This window comes from Mobula hypostoma, chromosome 2 (genome assembly GCF_963921235.1).
Source record: "Mobula hypostoma chromosome 2, sMobHyp1.1, whole genome shotgun sequence".
Classification (NCBI taxonomy): domain Eukaryota; kingdom Metazoa; phylum Chordata; class Chondrichthyes; order Myliobatiformes; family Myliobatidae; genus Mobula; species Mobula hypostoma.
In genome coordinates, this window is record NC_086098.1 from 88,343,055 (window position 1) to 88,366,805 (window position 23,751).

Consider the following 23,751-nt stretch of genomic DNA (forward strand, 5'->3'; position numbering starts at 1 on the left):
AGGAAACTCTGGCAAGCCATCATCCGAGAAGAAACAGCAACTTTCAAAGCCAACAGATGTGCAGAATTAGAAGAAAAGGGAAGAAAATGGAAAGAGAGGCAGCAACAACCAAAGCCCGATCTGCCATCTGGAACTACCTGTCCTGAATGTGGAAGAACTTTCAAAGCCAAGCTTGGACTCATAAGCCCCTTGAGAGCCCATAAGTAGATCAACAGAACGAAGACCATCATCCTCGACCTCGAGGGATAGCCACGACGATGAGGCTTGAGAGTATACATTTAGTAGCCACTTTATTAAATACTACTTGTACCTAATAAAATGGCCACTGAGTTTATGTTCATAATCTTCTGCTGCTGTAGCCTATCCACTTTTAAGTTTCAGCATGTGCCTTCAGAGATGCTCTTTTGCACAGCACTGTTGTAACGTGGTTATTTGAGCTACTGTTGTCTTGCTATCAGTTTGAATAAGTCTGGCTATTCTCTGATTGCTCATTAACAGGACATTTTCACCCAAGGAACTGCTGCTTACTGGATTTTTTTCATTCTGTACCCCATACTGTATAATATGGGACTATTTTATGTCGTAGTAACACGTTATTGAGCATGCGCTATTAGGCACTTATTGATCTGTATATATGTGTTCGTATCGGGTTCTGTAAGTAAAAAGTCCTGTCAACTTAGCTCCAATCTCTAGCATTTTTATTTATAGTTTTGTGTAACATACACAACAAATTGGTGTCGAGGTTAATGAACCTGCATCATATCGGAACGCCGTGTTTTAATTGATAACGGCAGTCAGAAGAGGCAGAGTGAAGCCGTGAGTCTGAAAAGAAGCGGGAGTTCAGCTGGAGTCGGGAACATCGGGAGACCAAAAGATACAGTCAGAGCCGCAGCGCATCCAAACGAGACCATAGCCGGCGCTGAATCCCAGGGCTGAGGGTCTGCCTGCCTCAAAAGGGAGATTTTAAAAAAAAAGGAGCGACACACGCATCTAGCCAGAGTACGCTCATGACGCTAGCAAAAAAAAGTCACGCGAGTCAAAAAGAAAACAAGGGACTAGGGTTAAATTAACAAGGGATCAGAGCTAAATTAAAACAAGGATGATGTTAATTGGAACCATTACAGCATTTGATAGTGGTATTGAAGACTCGGCAATCTATATTGAAAGAATAGAGTTATATTGTGATGCTAACGAAGGAAAGAAAGCCAACATCTTACTTAGCGTAATGGGCACGAAAACATACGGCCTGCTATGGAGCTTGTTAGCCCCTGAAAAGCCAGCTGACAAAACGTTCAAGCAAATAGTAGACACTCTCCAACAGCATTTAAACCCCAAACCGCTGGTCATTGCTGAAAGATTTAAATTCCATAAATGGAATCAGAGCAAAGATGAAAGCATTTCTGAATATTGTGCTGAATTGCGCAAATTATCAGAACATTGTTAATTTGGAGCTGGTCTATCAGACGCATTGAGGGATAGGTTAGTGTGTGGCATGTACAGGTGTCCCCCTGCTTTTCGAACATTTGCTTTATGAAACCTCACTGTTACGAAAGACCAACATTAGTTCCCTGTTTTCGCTAACAGAAGGTGTTTTCACTGTTACGCAAAAAGCAGCGCGCGCCCTGAGCAGCCGCTCCTCCCTCGGATTCGGCACTGCATTCTCGCTGGCATTGACTAAACACATGCCTGTGAGCAGCCGTTAGCAAGATGAGTTCTAAGGTATTGGAAAAGCCTAAAAGAGCTCGTAAGGGTGTTACACTTAGCATAAAACTATACATAATTAAGCATTTCGATCGTGCTGAACGAAGTAAGGACAAAGTGAGTTTGGCTTGTGGAAGCTGACGAAGATGATGTTGAAGAGGTTTTGGCATCCCATAACCAAAAACTGATAGATGAACAGCTGATGCAATTGGAAGAGGAAAGGATAACAATCGAAATTGAATGCAGTAGCGATTGGACCAAAAGTGAAGTTGTCCAGGAACTGAACGTGAAGCAACTGCGTGAGATTTTCGCTGCAATGATAAAGTGCGATTTTAATTTTGAAAGGGTATGTCGGTTTAGGGCATATTTGCAGGATGGTTTGAGTGCTTACAAAGAACTGTATGAGGTAAAAATGCACGAGGCTAAGCAGTCAAGCAAGCCTTCAGCAGACGACGAACCTCGACCTTCGACTTCAAGGTAGGCAGAGATAGAAGATGATGACCTGCCTGCCGTGATGGAAACAGACAACGAGATGACACCCCAGTGTCCCACCACCCCAACCCCCGGGCCGCGGACAGATACCGATCCGCGGAGAATGCAGCGGTAGCCGGGACACACCCAGCACATCTTTAAGAAAAAAGCTGAAATAACCAAGCTAATTAATTAGGTGCCTCCCAGCATGTGAATGCCGGCCCAGATCAGAGGCGATTGCCAATTGAGAACCACTACACCACCCCAACCTCCGACGACCCAGCCTACCACACCAACATCAGTGTGCTCGATGTCTTCCCGATTCTCGTAAGTGATACTACACTGTACATACATTATTTCTACTTTATATAGGCTGTGTATTTTTAGGTGTTATTTGGTATGATTTGGCAGTTTCATAGCTTAAAGGTTACTGGAGAGCGCTTGTGCCATGTTTTTGCTGGGAGTGTTTGCGTGGGACTTCCGCTACGGAGAACAGTGCAGGCAATGATTGTAGAAGAAGTATTTCTATTTTATATAGGCTGTGTATTTATCATGTCATTCCTGCTTTTACTATATGTTACTGTTATTTTAGATTTTATATGTTATTTGGCATGATTTGGTAGGTTATTCTTGGGTCTGCAAACGCTCAAGTTTTTCCCATATAAATAAATGGTAATTGCTCTTCACTTTATGACCTTCCGGCTTACGAACTGTTTCATAGGAACGCTTTACCTTCGGATGGCGGGGTAAACCTGTACTGTGAAACCACGCAGAAGAAGCTCCTGTGTGAAAAAGACCTTACATTCGAGAAAGCGCTGAACATCTCAATATCATTAGAAACAGCCACACGAGGTGCTTCACAGATGCAACAAAAATCTCTGGAATATGCTACGAATAAAATGCCACTGCGCAGAAATGAAGGAAAGAAATGTTACCGTTGTGGGAACAGGTCACGACCCTGATGGTTGTTGGTTTAAAGATAAAGAATGCCGAAACTGTGGCAAACAAGGCCACACTGGCAGAGTATGCAAACAGCAGGAAAAGGGCAAAATACAGAGAAACAAGAAACCCCAGAAAGGAAAACACAACAATGTGCACAAAATGAAAGAAAGCAATTTTGATGAAAATGACTCAGACAAAAGTGAATTGTCTTGTCTGCCACTTCACAGCGTGGAAGAGACAGATGATCGAAGAGTAATATGGATCACTCCACAAGTGGCAGGCCTGAGACTAAAAATGGAGTTGGACACAGGCTCAGCTTTAACAGTGATCTCTGTACACGACTACAAACAACTGTTTTCGTACATACCTGTGAAATGAACTAAACTACTGCTAAAGGCTTGCACAGGACAGAAAGTGCGTCCCGAAGGCAAAATTAAAGTGACAGTGATCCACGGAGGTAAAACACAGCAACTGAACCTCTATGTACTGAAACATGAAGGACCACCGTTGCTGGGATGTGAATGGCTCAGGAAAATTCAGTTGGATTGGCACACCATCGAGGCACTAGATGTGTCAGCAAAGGAGGGCAGCAAGGCTACATCTAAGAGACTCGCAAATACTTGCTGACTCTGAGGAAGTGTTCATGAAAGGAATAGGAACACTTCGGGGCATAAAAGCAAAGATTGAGATTGAGGAAAACGCATGTCCAAAATTTCACAAGACCAGGCCAGTGCCTAATGCAATCTGTCCTACAGTAGAGGCAGAACTGAAAAATCGAGCAGACTGGAGACCTGTCAAAAGTGGATTGGAGTGAATGGGCCACACATATTCTTCCAGTGATGAAGAAAACCACCAGCACAAAACGGGGAAAACAAAGCAAGGTGTGCATATGTGGTGACTTTAAAGTGATTGTTAACCCAGTTCTCCGCACAGTACAGTATCCTCTACCTCATATTGAGGACATTTTTGCTTTTCTGTCAGGAGGGGAATATTTCACAAAAATTGATTTGACCCAGGCTTACCTTCAAATGGAAATCGAGGAAGCATCCAAGAAAAACCTGACAATAAATACACACAAAGGACTTTACCAGTACAACAGGTTGGCGTTTGGGATAGCATCAGCGCCTGCAATCTGGCAAAGGGCAATGGACCAGGTCCTGCAGGGGATTCCATGGACTCAGTGTTACCTGGATGACAGCATTGTCACCGGCAAAGATGACGACAAACATCTTTCTAACCTTGAACGAGTGCTCTCCAGGTTACGAGAATATGGGCTCAGAGCTAATCGACAGAAGTGTGAGTTTTTCAAAAAGGAAATCTCCTACTGTGGGCATGTGACCGACAAAGATGGCTTACACATGTCTCAAGACAAGACAGACCCGGTGCTTAAGGCACCACCACCTGAAAATGTGTCTGAGCTGAGAGCATACCTTGGTCTCGTGAACTACTACCACAAGTTCTTGCCTAACCTATCCAGAGTCCTACACCCACTAAATACATTATTACAGGCAGGGACACAATGGAAGTGGACTGAGAGCTGTGAGAAAGCGTTTCAGGAAACTAAAAGACTCATAACTTCAGACGGGGTGCTTGCGCACTTTGACCCCTCCTTACTTATCCGACTAGCTTGTGATGCCTCGCCCCATGGGATAGGACTGTGTTATCGCACAAGTTTGCCGATGGCCCCAAAAGACCAATAACCTTTGCCTCAAGAACGCTAACTTCAGCTGAATGCAACTATGCACAGATTGACAGAGCCTCGTGTGGGAAGTCAAGAAATTCAGTCACTACCTGTAAGGCCAAAAGTTTACTCTGTTGACTGACCATCAGCCTCTTGTGTCAATCTTCAACCCAAAGAAAGGCATTCCAGTGATGACAGTACAAAGGCTACAGCGATTGTCCCTTTTCTTAGGAGGTCACAGGTACGACATCGAACACAAGGGGACCAAGCAACACGGCAACGCAGACGGTTTGTCACATTTACTACTGCCCACTTCTGAGGTAACTACGCAAATGGATTCAGCGGAGATCTTTCACACAACAATAATTGAACAATTACCAGTAACAAACAGCCTTGTTGAAAGGGAAACACGCAATGACTGTATGTTGTCAAAAGTGTATGACATCACGGTAAAGGGGTGGTCAGTGCGGGGTAACACACTGTTTCCAGCCTTCTCAGCGAGGAAGGAGCAGTTGTCAGTATGTTGGGGAACACTAATATGTGGCTCACGAGTTGTGATTCCTCCCAAGTTATGCACCAGACTGCTGGAGGAACTGCACGAGGGCATCTGGGTACCGTGATGGTGAAGAGTCTTGCCTGTGCCTATGTGCGGTGGCCAGGAATCGATAAACAAATTGAGGATGTGACCGTGTACTGCTCTGGATGTCAAAAGATCCAGAGCACACCATCACAAGCCCCTCTCCACCCGTGGGAGTGGCTCTCATCACCATGGCAGCGGGTGCACATCAACTTTGCTGGACCATTCATGGACTCTATCTTTTTAATCACCATCAATGCACATTCCAAATGGCCAGAGGTCATCAAAATGAAGACAACCACAGTGGAAAAGACCATTACAGTGCTGAGGTTCATGTTTGCCAGGAATGGGATACCAGAGCAAATCTGCCAGACAATGGACGACAATTTGTCTCTGAAGAATTCCAAAGTTTTGTGAGGAACAATGAAATCAAGCACTTTACATCAGCTCCTTACCATCCATCCACAAATGGCTTGGCAGAAATATTTGTACAGACATTCAAGAAAGCCCTCAAGGCAAGGGACAGTGGAAAATCGACCACTACAACACAAGATAGACAGCTCCCTCCTTGCCTATGGTAATGCAGTACATGCAACCACTAACCAGACTCCAGCGATGATGTTTCTGAACAGGAACCTGAGGTCCTACATGGATCTTCTCAAACCAAATGTACGGCGTGATGTGGAGAACAGACAGTTCAAACACCTGAATGTTGTCAACAGGGAGCTTCAATGTGGGACAGTGAGTTCTTGCACGGGATTACCGGACTGAAAAGTGGCAGCCAGGTATTATTTCCGCCATAGATGGGCCACTGATCTATAAAGTGCAGGTAGGAGAGAATGTATGGAGACGTCATGTGGCTCAGATCCGGGATGCTCAGGTGAAAAACTCAACACTTTGCCTGGACTCCCATGACATAGAAACACGTCGTGTGGATCAAATCCTGAATGCTCAGGTGGAAAACATAACATCTTGCCCTGACTCCCCAGACATAGAAGCAAACACTCCTGATGTGACCACATCAGCCTCGCCCGCAGATAAGCCTGTCATCAGTGCTGAGGACCCACCTGATGCCCGAAATCAAACGTTGCAGGGCAGACGTTACCCGGAGAGGCAGAGAAGGGCCCTCCCAGAGACTTCAGTTATAATTATTATTATTACATTACTTTGTTATAACTTCATACTGTTACGTTACTAATTAAACAGTTGGTGGGCGTTTGTATATTAAGGGTACACATACAGTATTTGTTTAGTGTAGTGCCCCTGTTAACTTAAAAAAAAACAGTTGATACACTTTTACAAACCCTCATTTCCAGAAAAGTTGAGATATTTTCCAAAATGCAATAAAATCATAAATCTGTGATATGTTAATTCACGTGAACCTTTATTTAACTGACAAAAGTACAAAGAAAAGATTTTCAATAGTTTTACTGACCAACTTAATTGTATTTTGTAAATGTACACAAATTTAGAATTTGATGGCTGCAACACACTCAACAAAAGTTGGGCCAGAGTTAAAATAAGATTGAAAAGTGCACAGCGTATTCAAGTAATACCGGTTTGGAAGACTCCACATTAAGCAGGCTAATTGGTAGCAGGTGAGGTATCATGACTGGGTATAAAAGTAGTATCCATCAAAGGCTCAGTCTTTGCAAGCAAGGATGGGTCGTGGCTCACCCCTTTGTGCCAAAATTCGTGAGAGAATTGTTAGTCAGTTCAAAAGGAACATTTCTCAATGCAAGATTACAGATAATTTAGGTCTTTCAACATCTACAGTACATAATATTGTGAAAAGATTCAGAGAATTCAGAGACATCTCAGTGCGTAAAGTGCAAGGTCGGAAACCACTGTTGAATGCGCGTGATCTTCGAGCCCTCAGGTGGCACTGCCTAAGAAACCGTCATGCTACTGTGACAATTGTAGCCACCTGGGCTCGGGAGTACTTCGGAAAACCATTGTCACTCAACACAGTGCATTGCTGCATCCAGAAATGCAACTTGAAACTGTATTACACAAGAAGAAAACCATACATCAACTCTGCAGAAACGCCAGCGAGTTCTCTGGGCCCGAGCTCATCTCAGATGTACCAAAAGACTGTGGAACGGTGTGCTGTGGTCAGATGAGTCCATATTTCAGCTAGTTTTCGGAAAAAACGGGCATTGAGTTCTCCGTGCCAAAGATGAAAACGACCATCCAGATTGTTATCAGCAAAAAGTGCAAAAGCCAGCAGCTGTGATGGTATGGGGGTGCATCAGTGCCCACAGAATGGGTGAGTTGCATCTATGTGAAGGTACCATTGACTCTGAGGCGTATATTAGGATTTTAGTGAGACATATGTTGCCATCAAGGCGACGTCTCTTCCTGGGACATCCATGCTTATTTCAGCAGGACGATGCCAGACCACCTTCTGCAGGGGCTACAACAGCGTGGCTTTGTAGACACAGAGTGCGTGTGCTTGATTGGCCTGCTGCCAGTCCAGATCTATCTCCTATTGAAAACGTATGGCACATCATGAAGAGGAGAATCAGACAACGGAGACCACGAACTGTTGAGCATCTGAAGTCTTATATCAAGCAAGAATGGACAAAATTTCCAATTGCAAATCTACTACAATTAGTATCCTCAGTTCCAAAACGATTAAAAAGTTATTAAAAGGAAAGGTGATGTAACACAATGGTAAACATGCCTCTGTCCCAACTTTTGTTGAGTGTGTTGCAGCCATCAAATTCTAAATTTGTGTATGTTTACAAAATACAATTAAGTTGGTCAGTAAAACTATTGAAAATCTTTTCATTGTACTTTTGTCAGTTAAATAAAGGTTCACGTGAATTAACATATCACAGATTTTTGTTTTTATTGCATTTTGGAAAATATCCCGACTTTTCTGGAAATGGGGTTTGTAAAATAAAAGGGGAGGAGTGTACCATATAGCCTGCTGTATAATGTGGGACTGTTTTATGTCGTAGTAACACGTTATTGAGCATGCGCTAATTAGGCGCGTATTGATCTGTATATATGTGTTCAGTTCGGGTTCCTAAGTAAAAAGCCCTGTTAACTTCGCTCTAGTCTCTAGTGTTTTTATTTATAGTTTTGTTGTGTAACATACACAACACACTCCATTTCTGTAAATTCTAAAGACTTGTGAAGCTCCCAGGAGATCAGCTGTTTCTGAGATTCTCAAGCTACCCTGTCTGGCACCAACAAAGATTCCATGGTCAAAGTCATTTAGATCAGATTTCTTCACCATTCTGATATTTGATCTAAATAACAGTTGAACTTCTTGACCATGTCTGCATGCTTTTATGCATTGAGTTGCTGCTACATGATCGACTGATTAAATATTTGCATTAATGAGCTGGGGTACAGGTGTACCTAATAAAGTGGCCACTGAGCGTATGGCTTTTCTCAACCATCAATTTTCACAAGCAGTATTCAGTAATATGTCAGAAAGATCTTCATGTAAACAGAGCTGCAAACTTGCAACTTTTTCCCTAAAGCTTTTAAAGCCTGGTATTGATCAGGCATTAACACTATTTTAATAGATTTTTGTTATAGAATTGTTTTTGAGGGTAACAGTGGGCAGGAGTTGAGTTGCTGATCAAGCACAATCTAATTGAAGGCTGAATCATTGACTGCTTTTTTCGTTGCAGGGAACATTTAATAATGGGATTATACAAGGTGTACTTACCCCTTGAAAGTAAATGCAGATAAGATGTTGGGTGGAATTGGAATCCAGATCATCTGGGATAAAGCCTATACAGGCTTTATCCCAGATGCTACCAGGGTATAGAGTTTGTTTAACCAATATTGGAATAGCGCACATGGGCTATTATCACTTCTGAGATTACATAATATTAAAAGCAAGGATGCAATTCTGAGGCTTTTTAAGTTATTGGTCAGATTGCATTTGGAGTATTGTGATGATCAGTTTTGGGCCTCTTGTCTAAGGAAAGGATGTGCTGACATTGGAGAAAGTCTAGAGAACATTCAAGAAAAATGATCCAGGGAATGAAAGGGTTAAGGTATAAGGAGTGTTTGATGCTCTTGGACCTGTACTTGCTGGAGTTCAGAGGAATGGGGATCTCACTGAAACCTACCATATGAATGTGGAAAAGATGTTTTCTATAATGGGGGAGTCTAGGACCACAGGGCATAGTAGGACAGTCCTTTAGAACATAGGTCAGGAGGAAGAAAACAAGGTTATTCTTGTAATCACTTAACTTTTTATTGAGCATCTTGTTCCTCTCGTCATTGCTTTTGTTCAGTTTTGAAGTGTAGTTCATACCAAGTAGTCATCTGTTGAATGTTTCCTTTTTCTCCAAAACAACAGGTTTGACCATTCGCCATGTGATCCAACTATTACACTTCAGGGGTCTCCATCCACTTTGTATGTTTGTGTTGCATGCTGTCAGCAATTTGTGAACCTCCAGAAGTATGAAGATCATTTGGCTCTAAAGGTACAATCCAAAATTTGTTATTTGTTATTCTTCAGTTCACAAGTTCAAAGGAGAACAAAATGATTGCTACTCCAGATCTGATACAGCATAAAAAAAAATAAAGAACAGAATTAAAAAAAACGCGATAAATATAAGTTCAATGGCAATTTTATCGTTATTCAACCATACAGATGTATACAGCTAAATGAAACATTGTTCCTCTAGGGCCAAGGTGCAAAGCACAGTACATACAGTCACACAGTTACACTCCAGCACATAGAGTAATAAACCTCACTGGGATGGCCTGAAGATTACCTGTTCGACAAGGTATTGTCCTTCTCAACCCCATTCTTTTGCCTTCGCCCTATAACTTTTGATGCCCTTACCAATCAAGAATCTATCAACCTCAGCTTTAAATATGCCCATTGTCTTGGCATCCACAGCCATCTTTGGCAATGAATTCCGCAGTTTCACCGCCCCCCTGACTAAAGAAATTCCCCCTCATCTCTGTTCTAAAGGGATGTCCTTGTATCCTAAGGCTGTGCCCTATGATCCCAGACTTCCCCACGATAGGAAACATCTTCTCCATGTCAGCTCTATCAAGGCCGTTCAGTATTTATTAGGTTTCATTGAGATCCCCAGCCTGTTACAGTAAAAGCTTAAATTAATAAATGAATACATATTTTATTTTGCAGGCTGATTCTGGGAATGCTGAAGGTCACCGACGTGACCTGGAGCCACAGATCTGTCAGTGCTTTGCCTGCCCGAGCTGCTATTTATTATTTAACTTGAGGAATGAATGCTTGCAACACATGACCAAGGCAAACCATTTCCTTGAAAGGCATAAACTGAGTGGTAAGTTTTGGTGGGGTGTATAATGAAATGTTTATGCATGGATGTTTTTAAGTAGTAAATGTGAAACCGAACTTCTGCATGAATTCTTCTTCTTAGGGAATCACTTCAATTGATAAAATATTGTTTTAGTATGTTCAACTTAGCTCAGTGAAGTTGAACATATAAGATTGGCTAGTGGGACATTGATATTGGTTGATCCTTTGATTCTTTGATCATTTGTACAGCGCATGGTAGCGTAGTGGCTAGCACGAGCTATAAGATCTGGTTCAGGCATGCTATGTTGGCACCAAAAATGTGCTGACACTTATATGCTGCGAAGAACGATCCTTGCTGAGTTGATATGGTGCTTTTCATTATATTTTGATGTACATGTATTGGTGTTGCTTTTAATGCCAAGCTCCTGACAAAATGAATAAATAAACAACAAATATACTGAAACCAGGCTTTTAACAGCTTCAAACCATTCATTAAAAAAATCCTCATGCTTTGAGTAAATTCTAGTGTCATCAGGGAATACTAAGCCTCATCTGGGTAATTTTCTGTCATGAATTCTTGGGCTGGTTGAGAGATTCTCCTTACAACCAAATAAGCCACTGGTTTTTTGCATGATATAATACAGACTTTCTGCTGGCATTTAGTAAAATAGATGATTCTGGACTTCTAACCAAATACTGGAAACAGCAGGGTGCCAACACCTCTTGAGAGAGAAATAAGATGAATGTTTCATATTTGGTACTTTATCAGTGTTGAAAGTTGGCTGGATTCTACCTATACTTGTCTTCCTGACATTTGTTGTGTAATTTGTTATTTTGTGGCAGCAGTACCATGCAATACATACTTCTTCTGGTCTATTTTTCAGGCTTAGTTTTTATATTGTGTTGTTTCGCCTGATCTTCTCGTTTTTTTTGTGCAGGAAGAGGGATTTTGGGGGGTTGATGTGCCTGATCCATTTTGTTTGGCTTTTGTGCCGGGGTGGGGGATGGATTTGGGATTTGGTGTGCCTGTTCCAGTTTTTTGTGGGGAGGGGGAGGTGAGATTTGGGAAGTTGATGATCGTGCTGCCTTTCTTTTCTTTCTTGGTTTCATGGCTACCCGGACCCAGAGAATTGAAAAATTTCAGAGTTGTATACTTTGTACATAAAATATTCTAAGATTCAATTATTATCAAAGGTTCAATGATATAATAAATATGAAATATATAAAAATCTAATTAAATAGTGCAGAAAGAGAGCAAAAATAGTGAGGTAGTGTTCATGGGTTCATTGTCCATTCAAAAATCTAATGGAGGGGAAGAAGCTGTTCCTAAAACATTGAGTGTGTCTTCAGGATCCTGTCCCTTCTCTCTCATGGTAGCAAGGAGAAGAGGGCATGTTCTCTGAATCCTAATTGATTTTTCTTTAATTCTTTTCAACAGGTGAGCAGGGAACGCGCAGCCCTCTTCCTTTTCCTAACTATGCAAAGAAGCTTCTAATCTCTCTATGTCAGGAAGTTCCTTTCCACGTTAAGTGTACAGATTGTCAACAGATGCTTCGAAGCCATATTGAATTGACAGCACACTTCAGGTTGGTGAGTTTGTCCGTGATTGTGTCCGTTGTATTTTTCACCCTTCTGTTAGGCTGTCTGGGCACTAGGATCTGGAATTTATTTTGTCTTCTGTCTCTTTCTTGAGATAGGCAATTAAGGCCAGACTTCTAGTCATGTTCTACTAACATCTCCTCCAAAGGCTTTTACTACTTGCCTGTAAATATGATTTGAAAAGTGTAATATAAATTTGTTATCTTTATTTTTCACCTGATAGCTTGAAGATAGAAATTGGTTTTCTCAGACGCAGTTAATTGGAAAGGATAACTTGTTAGAAACCACTGTTGCTTTCCTTTTTCTTTCCCCAGCCCGTCTCGCACTTCTTTAACTTCTAATTTCTTCGTTAGTGTGATACTTGTTTCACACTATTTGATTAAGAGACTGGCTTTAATTCTGTAAATAAAGTACTGCAGAGGGTGGAGAACTGAATTAAAATCAAAAGAAAAGCAAGGAATACACGCCTGCTTAAAATCTGTAACATCTCTTGTGATTGTTACTTGAGGTTCTGTTAAAACGTCATCGACTGAACTACAATTGAACTACTGAGTATTTTCATTGTGACTGTACACTGAGAAGGTGGGTTAAGGAGTTATTCTGTTTAAGCTAAGAACACTAGGGATTGGATTGAATGCTGTGATTACTGTTGAAAATTTTGGTGGAGGGGAAGTTGCTACCCCTAAAACATTGAGTCCATGTTTTCAGGTCCCTGTACCTGCTCCCTGATTGTAGCATTGAGAAGAGGGCATGAATGGGTTATAGATGTCCTTATAGTTTTTTTTTAATGTATTGGTTCCTTTCCTGTTTACCCTGTATACCTCAGACTTCAGATACAACACTGAGTCATATCATCTGCAGAAATTGTCTGATGACACAGCAATAGTTGGGTGTATAAAGGGAGGGTGGGAAGATGAATAGAGGGCCCTGGTGGAGGACTTGGTCTCCCTAAAGTCCACCACCATCTCCTTTCTATTACTGATGTTGAGCTGCAAATGATTCAGCAAGCACCATTTGACCAAGCCTGCACTTCTCCCTGTTACTATGGATGGTGAGGACCTACAACTACCTAGGGATGCACCTGGATGACAGACCTGAGTGGAGCATCAGCACAGAGGCTGTGTACAAGACGGGCCAGAGTTGCCACTACTTCCTGAGGAGACTGAGGCCTTTGAAGTATGCAGACCTCTCTTTCATATGTTCTACCAGTATGTCGTCACCAGAACAATCTTCTATGCAGTGGTGTGCTAGGGCAGTGGCATCAACATGGGAGATGCCAAGATGCCAACAGGCTCAATAAACTGATTAGAAAGACTGGCTCTGTTATAGGAGTTGAACTGGGCACACTGGAGGCAGTGATAGGACAAAGGACCCTCTGGAAAATCCTGGCAATCCTGGACAATGTTTCTCACCCTCTGCATGCCACCTTCGCTGAACAGAGGAGCACTTTTAGTAATAGACTAAGACAACTGTGCTGCTCCAAAGAGCGCTATATGAGGGCTTTCTTGCCCTCATCCATTAGGCTCAATAATGAGTCAATCCCCTCTTGTTAGACTATTTGAGATAACTTATTTTTTTATTCTTTCTTACTTTTTTTTCTAATATTTGTATATCTGTGCATTTGTAATGCTACTGTAGCACTGACATTTTCTTTGGGATCAATAAAGTATCTTAATGATGGATCCCACCTTTTTGAAGGCGTGAAAATTTTAATTAGCAACTGTAATTAAGACTGAAGTTGCTCAAGTGGTTTTGCATGTTCACTCTGAACTTGTCTGATCAACTGAAAGCCACTGTAGTTCACTGAGCACAGGGACAATGGCCAGTTTGCGTTTGAAGTAGCTCATGGGCAATTTACAAGGGTACTGCTGGGACTTGGGGACCTGAGTTATAGGGAAGGGTTGAATAGGCTAGTGCTTTATTCCCTGGTAAATAGGCGAATGAGGATTTGATACTATGCTACATAGCCACCAGGCTCCTGAACCAGCACAGCTCCAATTCCACAACCTACAGACTCACTTTCAATGACTCTACAGCTCACGTTCTCAATATTATTTATGAAGTGTGTGTGTGTATGTATATATACACACACTTTTTTTGCACTATTTGTCTTTAGCACATTGGTTGTTTGTCTTTAATGATGGATAACTTTTCATAAATTCTATTGTATTTATTTTCCTGTAAATGCCTGGAAAAACATGAATCTCAAGGTAGTATGTGGTGACATATACATCCTTGATCAAAGTCAAAGTATATTTATCATCAGAAGTACACAAAATGAGATGTATAGATAAGGTAAATGAAAGCAGGCTTTTTCCACTGTGGTTGGGTGAGACTAGAACAAGAAATCAGGTTAAAGGTGAAATGCTTAAGGGTATTCTGTTTTCTAGACATCAGAAAACTGACTTTCACTGTTTAAATACTAGTTTCAGAATTGGGTTTATTATGAATAATATTTGGTGAAATTTGTTGTTTTGCGATAGCAGTACAATACAGAGGGGAAGCTTCTTCACTCAGGGTGGTGCAGGTACGTACGAGCTGCTGGCGTAAGTGGTGGATGCAAGTTTGATTGCGACATTTGAGAAATTTGGACAAGTACATGAATGGGAAGGATATGGAGGGATATGGTCCATATCTGGATTGATGGGTCTAGGCAGAATAACAGTTTGACTTGGACTAGTTCAACCTGTTTCTGTGCTGTATGACTCCAGTTGATATTAGGAAGTTTATGGAGGCTAGACAAAAGGAGGCCTGTCAGTCTTCTTCTGGAATGGTCTATAGGTAATGAAGGTTAATTAGGATAATAATATAGAAAATGTGAGAGTTTTGGCAGTTGATGAGGTGAAGTTGGCTTTGTGTTAGAGTGGCAATGTACTTGAAGCTAGTTTTTTGGTGATATTCATCCTCAGAGTTTCCAGAGGGATGAAGTCAATAGCTGCATTTATGACTGAGACTGAAGACGATCACTTCCGTGAATGTCCTACTCATAAAGTTTTCTTGTTTGCAGGACACGATGCAAGAGGGCTGGCCCTGTCGCCGTGTCTGCAAAAGACATTGGGCAAGTTGCTGCCATATTCCAAGTGAGGGGACGCTGCCTGGACTGCAACAGGCTCTTTGTGGACGACAGTCAGATCGGTCAGCACGCTAAGCAGGCTGTGCACAAAGTTCACCAGATAGGCACCATGGAGAAGGCCATTTTGGAGTTCTGCCACTTCAACGAGAAGAGCAAGTTCCCCTCTGACCTCCGCATGACCCTGGAGCAGTCCAAAGCCAGGAAGAACTCTCCCTTCAAAAGAGCTCTGGCCAAGGCCTGCTCTAGCTCCGGGCAGCTGTCTGCACCCAGCTCTGCGAAGAGGAGCCGGAGGGAGTGCAGTGGTTTGCAGCTGAAGGAAGAGAAAGTGGAGAGCGACAGTGGCAGAAGCAGCCCACAAGCCTACTTGTGGTTCTGTGAATGTCACCAATACTTTGATTCTGAGAAGGCTGTGGAGAAGCACATACTGTCTGCCAACGGGATCCGCCACAAGTGCCTGGTCTGTGGCAAGCTGGCACTTGACGCTGGCATCATCAACTTGCACATGAGCCGCAGCCACGGGGGGGCTCACCTGACCAACTACCACTTCTGGTGCACGTGCTGCCAGGCAGAAGTGCTCCGGAGGGAAGATCTGATGACCCACATTATGGAGTGCCACAGCGGCCACGCCTACTACTATGAAAAGGAAATGGATGAAGACGAACTGGTGGTTCCTGAGCCCTCCCCATCCAAATCAGACTGGCAATCAGCTGGTCTGGATGGGAGAGATGGTGTGGCATGGGGCACAGAAGCCACCCAGTCTGACAAATCCAGGGCAAACGGCTCGTGGCAGTGTAGGTTATGTGAGGAGATGTTTGAGTCTGAGCAGAGTGTCGCCCAGCACTGCAGCCTCTTGGCGAGTCACCAGTTCCACAAGTACAGCTGCGGGTTCTGCCAGAAACGTTTCCGTAAGGTGGAAACGCTGTACCGCCACAGCCGTGATCAGCATAACGATGAGCTAAACGTCAAGTATTTCTGCGGATTATGTGACGACATAGAGTTTAACTCTGAAAGTGAATTTCTGGACCATTACAAATCTTTCCATAGCACTGACTACATTTTTGTGGAGCACGGAGCTGCGACTGTGGACAAAGTTGCGGAGATGGAGGCGACAGAGGGCTCCTCAAGGTTTTCCTGTGGCTGTCAGCTGCACTGCAGCTCCAGAGAGAAGAGGGTGGAGACCAGTCGGCAGTGCATGAGAAACTTATTCAGCCAGGGGAAGTTATGGTTTAGCTGTTCCTGTTCTGCAACAGCCCAATCAGAGGAAGACATCGAGATTCATCAGACAGAGTGCCATGGGGTAAGAAGGGCTGCGACTGCCGTCAAGTGCATCTGTGGTAAGTCCTTTAGCACTTGTGAAGGGGCCCAGATGCACTATCACAGTAAGCACTGTGCATTGCTGGAGCCACAACCGGCTCGTTCTTCAGCGGATGGTGATGATACAGCCAGCGTCCCACACACAGGAGCTCAGCACAATGATACCAAGGAGAAAGCACCAAATTGTGATCCCGAGGCCTCGACGAATCACCAGACCACTAAAGGAAGCCAAGGTATCCTCCGTGTTACACTCGCTCGATCCAATGCAGCAGCTCGTCCTCAGAAGCAGAGGACAGTCAGCTATTGTACAGACAGACATTTTAGAAAAGGTAGTGAATCAAAGGGTTTGCATCTAGAGAGGTCACTCAGATCAATATCTACTGATACCTATTCTCCAGCTGAATAGCGAACAGTAATTAGAAGGTTAAACTCTCTTCCTTGTTTTTCTCTCTTTCCCTTCCTCCCTCAATCCCTTCACCACCCAGCTCCACCTTTCTGTTGTAAGTCAAATCTATATGTTACTGCTCACTTGGGTATAGGCATCAATTACCGTATTACTTTAGCTTTGGGTTGGGGATAAGCTCCCCATCTATTAAATGCTCCCAATGGTGTGTGTCTCAGATAGCTTCTGATAACCAAGTCCAGTTCTGGCCTTTGTGTGTGGCTTAGCTGCTAAGCCTGGTGGAACCATTCCTACTGACAGAGAAGGGGCAAAAGCAGGTTACCGGTGCCTTAAAGTCAGTCACACCAGGCAGATGGGATTCATCTGGTATGGTCATGCACTTTAGTAGAAATAAAATTGTGGACTATTTTCTAAATGGGGAGAAAATTCAAAAATTGGAACTGTAAAGGGGAATGGAAGTCCTCATACAGGGTTCCCTAAAGGTTAACTTACAAGTTGAGTCGGTGGTTAGGAAGGCAAATGTAATGTTAGCACTCATTTTAAGAGGACTAGAATACAAAAGCAAGTCTGTAATGCTAAGGCTTTAAGGTATTGGTCGGGCCTCACTTGATACTGTGAGCAGTTATGGTCCCCTTATCTAAGAAAGGATGTGCTGACATAGAAGAGAGTTCAGAGGAGGTTCATAAGAATGATTCCAGGAATGAAAGGGTTATCATATGAGGAGTGTTTGAAGGCTCTGGGCCTGTACTCACTGAAATTTAGAAGAATGGAGCGTGGGAGCGGGAATCTTATTGAAAACTATCAAATATTGAAAGGCCTAGATGGAGTGGATCTAGAGTGGATATTCCTATAGTGGGGGAGTCTAGAACCAGAGGGCACAGCCTCAGAATAGATTAACATCCATTTAGAACAGAGGTGAGGAGGAATTAATTTAGCCAGTGGGTGGTGAATCTGTGGAATTCGTCGCCACAAGTACCTGTGCAGGCCTGGTCATTTAACGCGGAGGTTAATAGATTCTTGATTAATCAGGGTGTGAGAGAAAGCAGGAAAATGAGGTAGAGAGGGAAAATAGATCAGCCATGATGGAATAGAGGAGTAGGCTTGATGGTCTGAATGGCCTAATTCTGTCCTGCAATATGTCCTCTGTTCTTATGGTTGTTTTAATTTCAATTATCTGGGCCTTCACGTTTTTTTTAAATGTAGAACGTGGGAGTATTGCTGGGCATTGAGTCGTAGAACACTACAGCACGGAAACAGGCCTTTTGCCCACCTAGTTCTTGTCAACTATTATTCTGCTTAGCCCTCCGTACCCCTCATCCATGTACTTACCCAAACTTCTCTTAAATTTGAACCCGTATCCACCACTTCTGCTGGCAGCTTGGTCCACACTCGCACCACCCACTGAGAAAAGAAGTTCCCCCTCATGTTCCTCTTAACCATTTCACCTTTTACCCTTAACCCATGACTTCTCGTTCTAATCCCACCCAAGCTCAATGGAAAACACCTGCTTGCTGTTAACATATTGAGATCCCTCTGCCCCAGTTCTGAACTCTTTATCCCCACCGAATGACAGGTTTCTTCTTCAGTTTTGGTTATTTTAGACAGCTCATTCATTACTGATGGAATACAAACCTCTGCAATCCTGCTTTCATTGTGGTGTGATTCTTATGAACCTTTTGAGACTAATTTTAAGGTGTTGTGCCCAGAAAAAACACAGACTGAAATGATACTGGACCTTTTGTCATAGAGTCATAGAACACTACAGTGCAGAAATGAGCTCTTCAGCCCATCTAGTCCATACTATTAATCTACCTAGTCTCATCAACTCGTACCTGGACCATAACCCTCCACATGCCTCTCATCCATGTACCTATCCACATTTCTCTTAAATGTTGAAATCAAACCCATTTCCACCACATGTGCTGGCAGCTCATTCCACACTCTCACCACCCTCTGGAAGAAAGTTCCCCCTTAAGTTCTTAAACATTTCATCTTTCAGCCATAATCCACCATCTCTAGTTCCAGTTCCATGCAACTTCAGTGGAAAAAGCCTGCTTACATTTACCCTATTTATACCCCTCATTTTGTGTGGTCATTTTGAGAGCAATGTCTCTTAAATAACCATTGCAAATTATATTCATGAAGGGCTGTTTAAATTAGATTAGATTTAACTTTGTCATTGTGCCGAGTACAGATACAAAACCAATGAAATGCATTTAGCACCTGACCAGAAATGCAAAGAATAGTGTTATTTACAAAATAACTGCAAATAAAAGTGCTACAGCACACAAATATAAAAGTACTGAGACAGTACAATACGGGTGCAATACTGCTTAGTGCTGTGATGTGAGGTTCAGCAGGGTCACAGCCTCAGGGAAGAAGCTCTTCCTGTGCCTGCTGGTGCGGGAGCGGAGGCTCCTGTAGCGCCTACTGGATGAGAGGAGAGTAAAAAGTCCATGGTTAGGGTGAGATGCATCCCTGATAATGCTTTTTGCCCTGCCTTATTCCATTGATCACTGGCAATTATTACTATTCCCCAGATATTGGTACTGAACTAAACGTCTCTCAATTGACCCTGTGCTCAACTCATGATCTTGAGTCCAATCCATTGGCAGGACTACCTCTGTCATATCACCCATCTGCATCCAAGTGGTGTAGTTAGAAATTTAAATACTGTTGGTGAATCTTTTGAATGTGTGAAAAATATGTCGGTAAACCTCAGCAACTAGCTTTACCTGCGATTTCTCATTTGTTGTTCTTCTGTGTGCCTTTTGGCACAGCGGGTGGCAACCTTGCCGTTTCTGTAGCACTTGTCTTTTTTTAATATACGGGGCAGAGTTGCTAGTTCCATGCTCAACCCAACCCAGTACAAGGAGCCAGCTGGATGCAGCCCATGAGCCTGTGATTGCTCATATTTTTAAAAAAATTGAGCTACTTTGAGGTATATTTTTTTTCCTTTGTGCTCCAGGGGTGTGCATTTGTGTGATGCCATTGTCAAAAGAGGCACAGATTCAAGTTCCTTTATTTATTCAGAGCCTTGCCTGATGTAATAGGCTAATTAAAGAAAGAGGGATGAATTTGGGTCAGACTTTGTTTACATTGGATCTGAATTTTCGCAAGCTTGGAAGTTAAAAGTTATTCCAAATAGAGTCAAGTTCTGAAATAATTTGTGATAAGGGCCAGGGACAGGACCTTCCTGAAGTGAAGCACGCATGTTTCAGCTTGAATGTTTTTTAGCCACAAGTTGTTGGAGGTAGGTGCAGTGAGGCGGGGCACTGGGATACCTGAGATCATTGTAAATGATGGAGTTAGCAATCTTTCATCCTAAATTAGACAGTAAAGCAGAGGAGCAGAATTGGGACATTCATCCCATTGAATCTGCTTTGCCATTCCATCATGGCTGATTTCAAAGGTTCATTTATTATCAACGTTTACAAATCTGAAATTATTCTTCTCTGGGTAACCATGAAACCAAGAATGATAAGAAAGGCAGCACAATCATCAATCCCCAAATTCCACTTCCCCGTGCAAGAAAAACAAACAAAAATGGAACAGGCACATCAACCCCCAGATCCACCCTCTCACACGCAAGTCCAAACAAAATGGAACAGGCACATCGATCCTCCTCCCTGCACAAAAAAAAGAGAAAGACTGTGCGGAAAAATACGATATATAAAAAAAGCTCTAAGACTGAAAAAAAAAAACCTGTCCATATGCACATCTAAAACACAGAAAAAACCTGGGCAACACTTTCTGGGCACAGTGGCAGGCTCTCCCCTCTCTGGTTCAGAGTGATCAAAAGACAGGCAGCCAGCATTCACCCTCCGTACTCACCTTGATGCTTTATTCTTCCTTGTTGCTTTAATTGATGCACAATGGAAGCTTTAATCAGCGAAATGGAGTCAAGCATCGGCTCGTGCACCATCCCATAGCCTGCCTGCCATGAGGTTGCGCACACTGCCTTTGTCTCCAGGAATCTTCTCAGAGACTGCAGAACATTGGAACACCCAAACCATCTCCAAACAGCAAATCACAGGCTCCAACATTTCTAGAATCACATCCAAGATGAAAAAAAAATGTAAAAGACAAAAAGAGGTGAAATATGTGGTTTCATGACTGAGGAATATTGTATGCAGGCACCATAGGAAACATAGAAAACCTACAGCACAACACAGGCCCTTCAGCCCACAATGCTGTGCCGAACATGTACGTACTTTAGAAATTTCCTAGGGTTACCCACAGCCCTCTATTTTCCTAAGCTCCATGTACCTATCCAGGAGTTTCTTAAAAGACCCTATCGTATCCGCCTCCACCACCGTCACCAGCAGCCTATTCCATGCACTCACCACTCTCTGCGTAAAAAAAAAATGAACAAACAACAGCAATAACAACTTACCCCTAATATCCAGCCATCTTGGCTGGATTTTCACTATTAACCCCTTTCTGGCTTCTGCCTTCTCCCCATAAACTTTAGCACCCTGAACCTATCAACCTCAGTTTTAAATATACCCAGTGACTTGGCCTCCACAGCTGTCTATGGCAATGAATTCCAGATTCACAACCCCTGGCTAAAGAAATTCCTTCTCATCCCTGTTCTAAACGGGTATCCTTCTATTCTGAAGCTATTTTCTCTGCTCTTAGTCTCCCCCACTATAGGAAACATCCTTTCCACATCCACTCTGTCTAGGTTTTCAGTATTCATTAGGTTTCAAAGAGAATTCAATAGGTTCAATGAGATTCAACTAAATTAATGCATGTACTGTTCTACATTTGATTAAAACATTATTTAAGTTGTAACTTCGTACAAATGCGAACTTACCAATTTTCATTCTTCTCCCCACCCCACGCTGTCATTTACAGGTGAAAAGGAAGTCACAATCCGGGAAGAAGATATTGAGTTGCCTGACTTGGACTTGCTTCGCACAATGACACACCTTGTCTTTATTGATTTGGATAACTGGGCAGGCTTTTTCAACCATTTACCTGGACAGCTTAATCAAGGCACATTTTTCTGGGGCTTTCAAGGTTAGTTTGGTTGTGGTTAAGACCAAAAAAATTTGCATTGAAAATAATCGATTTTCTGATGATTACTTTTTGTGAAGCCAGTCACACTTTCTTCTGGTATGCCTTCAAACGTGTTTCTTTTGCTCATTCGTCCAGTGTGTTATTGAGTGAATTTCTCCAAGTGTTAACCCTGCAGATGGATTTCGTAATTTCATAGCTCTTATTGAAAATCTTTCTCGTGTCTCGCAGTTCCAAATCTGTTGTATTGTGACAGCATATTCAAACCTCTACCAACTGCTAGAGACAGTCTGCTTCCATCACAGCACAAATTATCTTTAGTACCACTTTCTCACAATTTATTAATAACCCTTTGTTGTTTTTCTTGGGTCTTCTAAGGAATTGGCAACCTCTCTCTTATTTTTCATCTGCAAATTGCAGCTTTGCTCCTGACTGACCTCGATCTATATTGAAGAAACAGAGGTGTCCATTCTGCTCTTGAGCCTGCTGTCAATCAGGGCTAATCCACTACTTCGATGCTATATTGATCATATGTTACCATTGAGCACATCTACAAGGAGCACTGCCACAAGAAAGTAGCATTCATCATCAAGGACCCTCACCATCCAGGCTGTGCTCTCTTCTCACTGCTGCCATTGGGGAGGAGATTAAGTTGTCATGGGTCCCACACCACCAGGGTCAGGAACAATTATTGCCCTTCACCATCAAGCTCCTGAACCAGCATGGATATCTTCGCTAACCTCAACTCTAAACTGATTCTACAACCTATGGACACTTTCAAAGACTCTGTGACTCATGTTCTCCATATTTGTGTATCTATTTATTACTTTTGCACAGCTTGTCTTTTGCACATCGATTGTCAGCCTTGAGTAGTTTTTCATTGAACGTATTGTATTTTGTTCTACTGTGAATGCTTAAAAGAAAAGTAATCTCAAGACTAGTATATGGTGACATATATATACTTCGATAATAAATTTTCTTTGAACTTTTATATTCCTGCTCTCTTCCGCTGTCCCGTATTTAGAAACTTGCCTACTTCCTCCTCAAATGCATTCAGCAATATCCTATTTGGCCATCTGAGGGAGCAATTTCTGTAGGATCATCAGGATTCATGATGAAGGGTCTCAACCTGAAACAGTGACTGTTTACTCTTTGCCTGACCTGCTGAGTTCTTCCAGCATTTTGTGTGTGTTGCTCTTGTGATGTATTCTTTGAGGGTATTGGATTGAGGTGTTGAATCTCTGAGCAAATAGTTTTATCCTTGTTTTGTTTTAAAGTTCTTCATCTTTCTATGCTAATTTTTTAATCTTGTTGTCTTGCACCCAGGTGGAAAGAATAATTGGAAAGCACCGGAAAACTGTCCTGTCTACAATTATCTCGTCAATACTGGGTGCTTTTTCCTTCATCCACGGTGTAGTGCTAGGAAGGATGCTGCTGACTTTGCCATCTGCATGCATGTTTGTATTTTTTAAAACTGTTTAATGTGCATTGTTGCTAATAAGTAACTAAAGATGAAAGCTAATGGTTGACTTTATAATTATTCATGGAATTCTAGGTTTTTTTTTCTAAGTTTCATTGATAATAGAATCAAATTTATAAGGAAGCAGACAAGACAGAAGTATAATTTATGGCCTAACTGTGGGAAATGAAAGGAACTTAGTACATGACACCTTTCATAAATTCAGTTTACCATGGACAGCAG

General features: G+C 42.4%; 1 protein-coding gene across 2 annotated transcripts in view; it reads left to right on the forward strand.

The window, feature by feature from the left end:
- The window catches only part of znf451 (zinc finger protein 451), a 74,524-nt gene that overhangs the window by 44,727 nt on the left and 6,046 nt on the right, over positions 1-23,751 (forward strand). The window contains exons 8-13 of one of the 2 annotated variants that reach the window (XM_063040150.1): positions 9,703-9,829; positions 10,504-10,663; positions 12,077-12,224; positions 15,245-16,953; positions 21,888-22,052; positions 23,376-23,506. In XM_063040150.1, coding sequence (XP_062896220.1) covers positions 9,703-9,829; positions 10,504-10,663; positions 12,077-12,224; positions 15,245-16,953; positions 21,888-22,052; positions 23,376-23,506 — 2,440 coding nt within the window. The remainder of the gene's footprint in view (positions 1-9,702; positions 9,830-10,503; positions 10,664-12,076; positions 12,225-15,244; positions 16,954-21,887; positions 22,053-23,375; positions 23,507-23,751) is intronic. The other variant, XM_063040146.1, reaches the window with a different exon arrangement.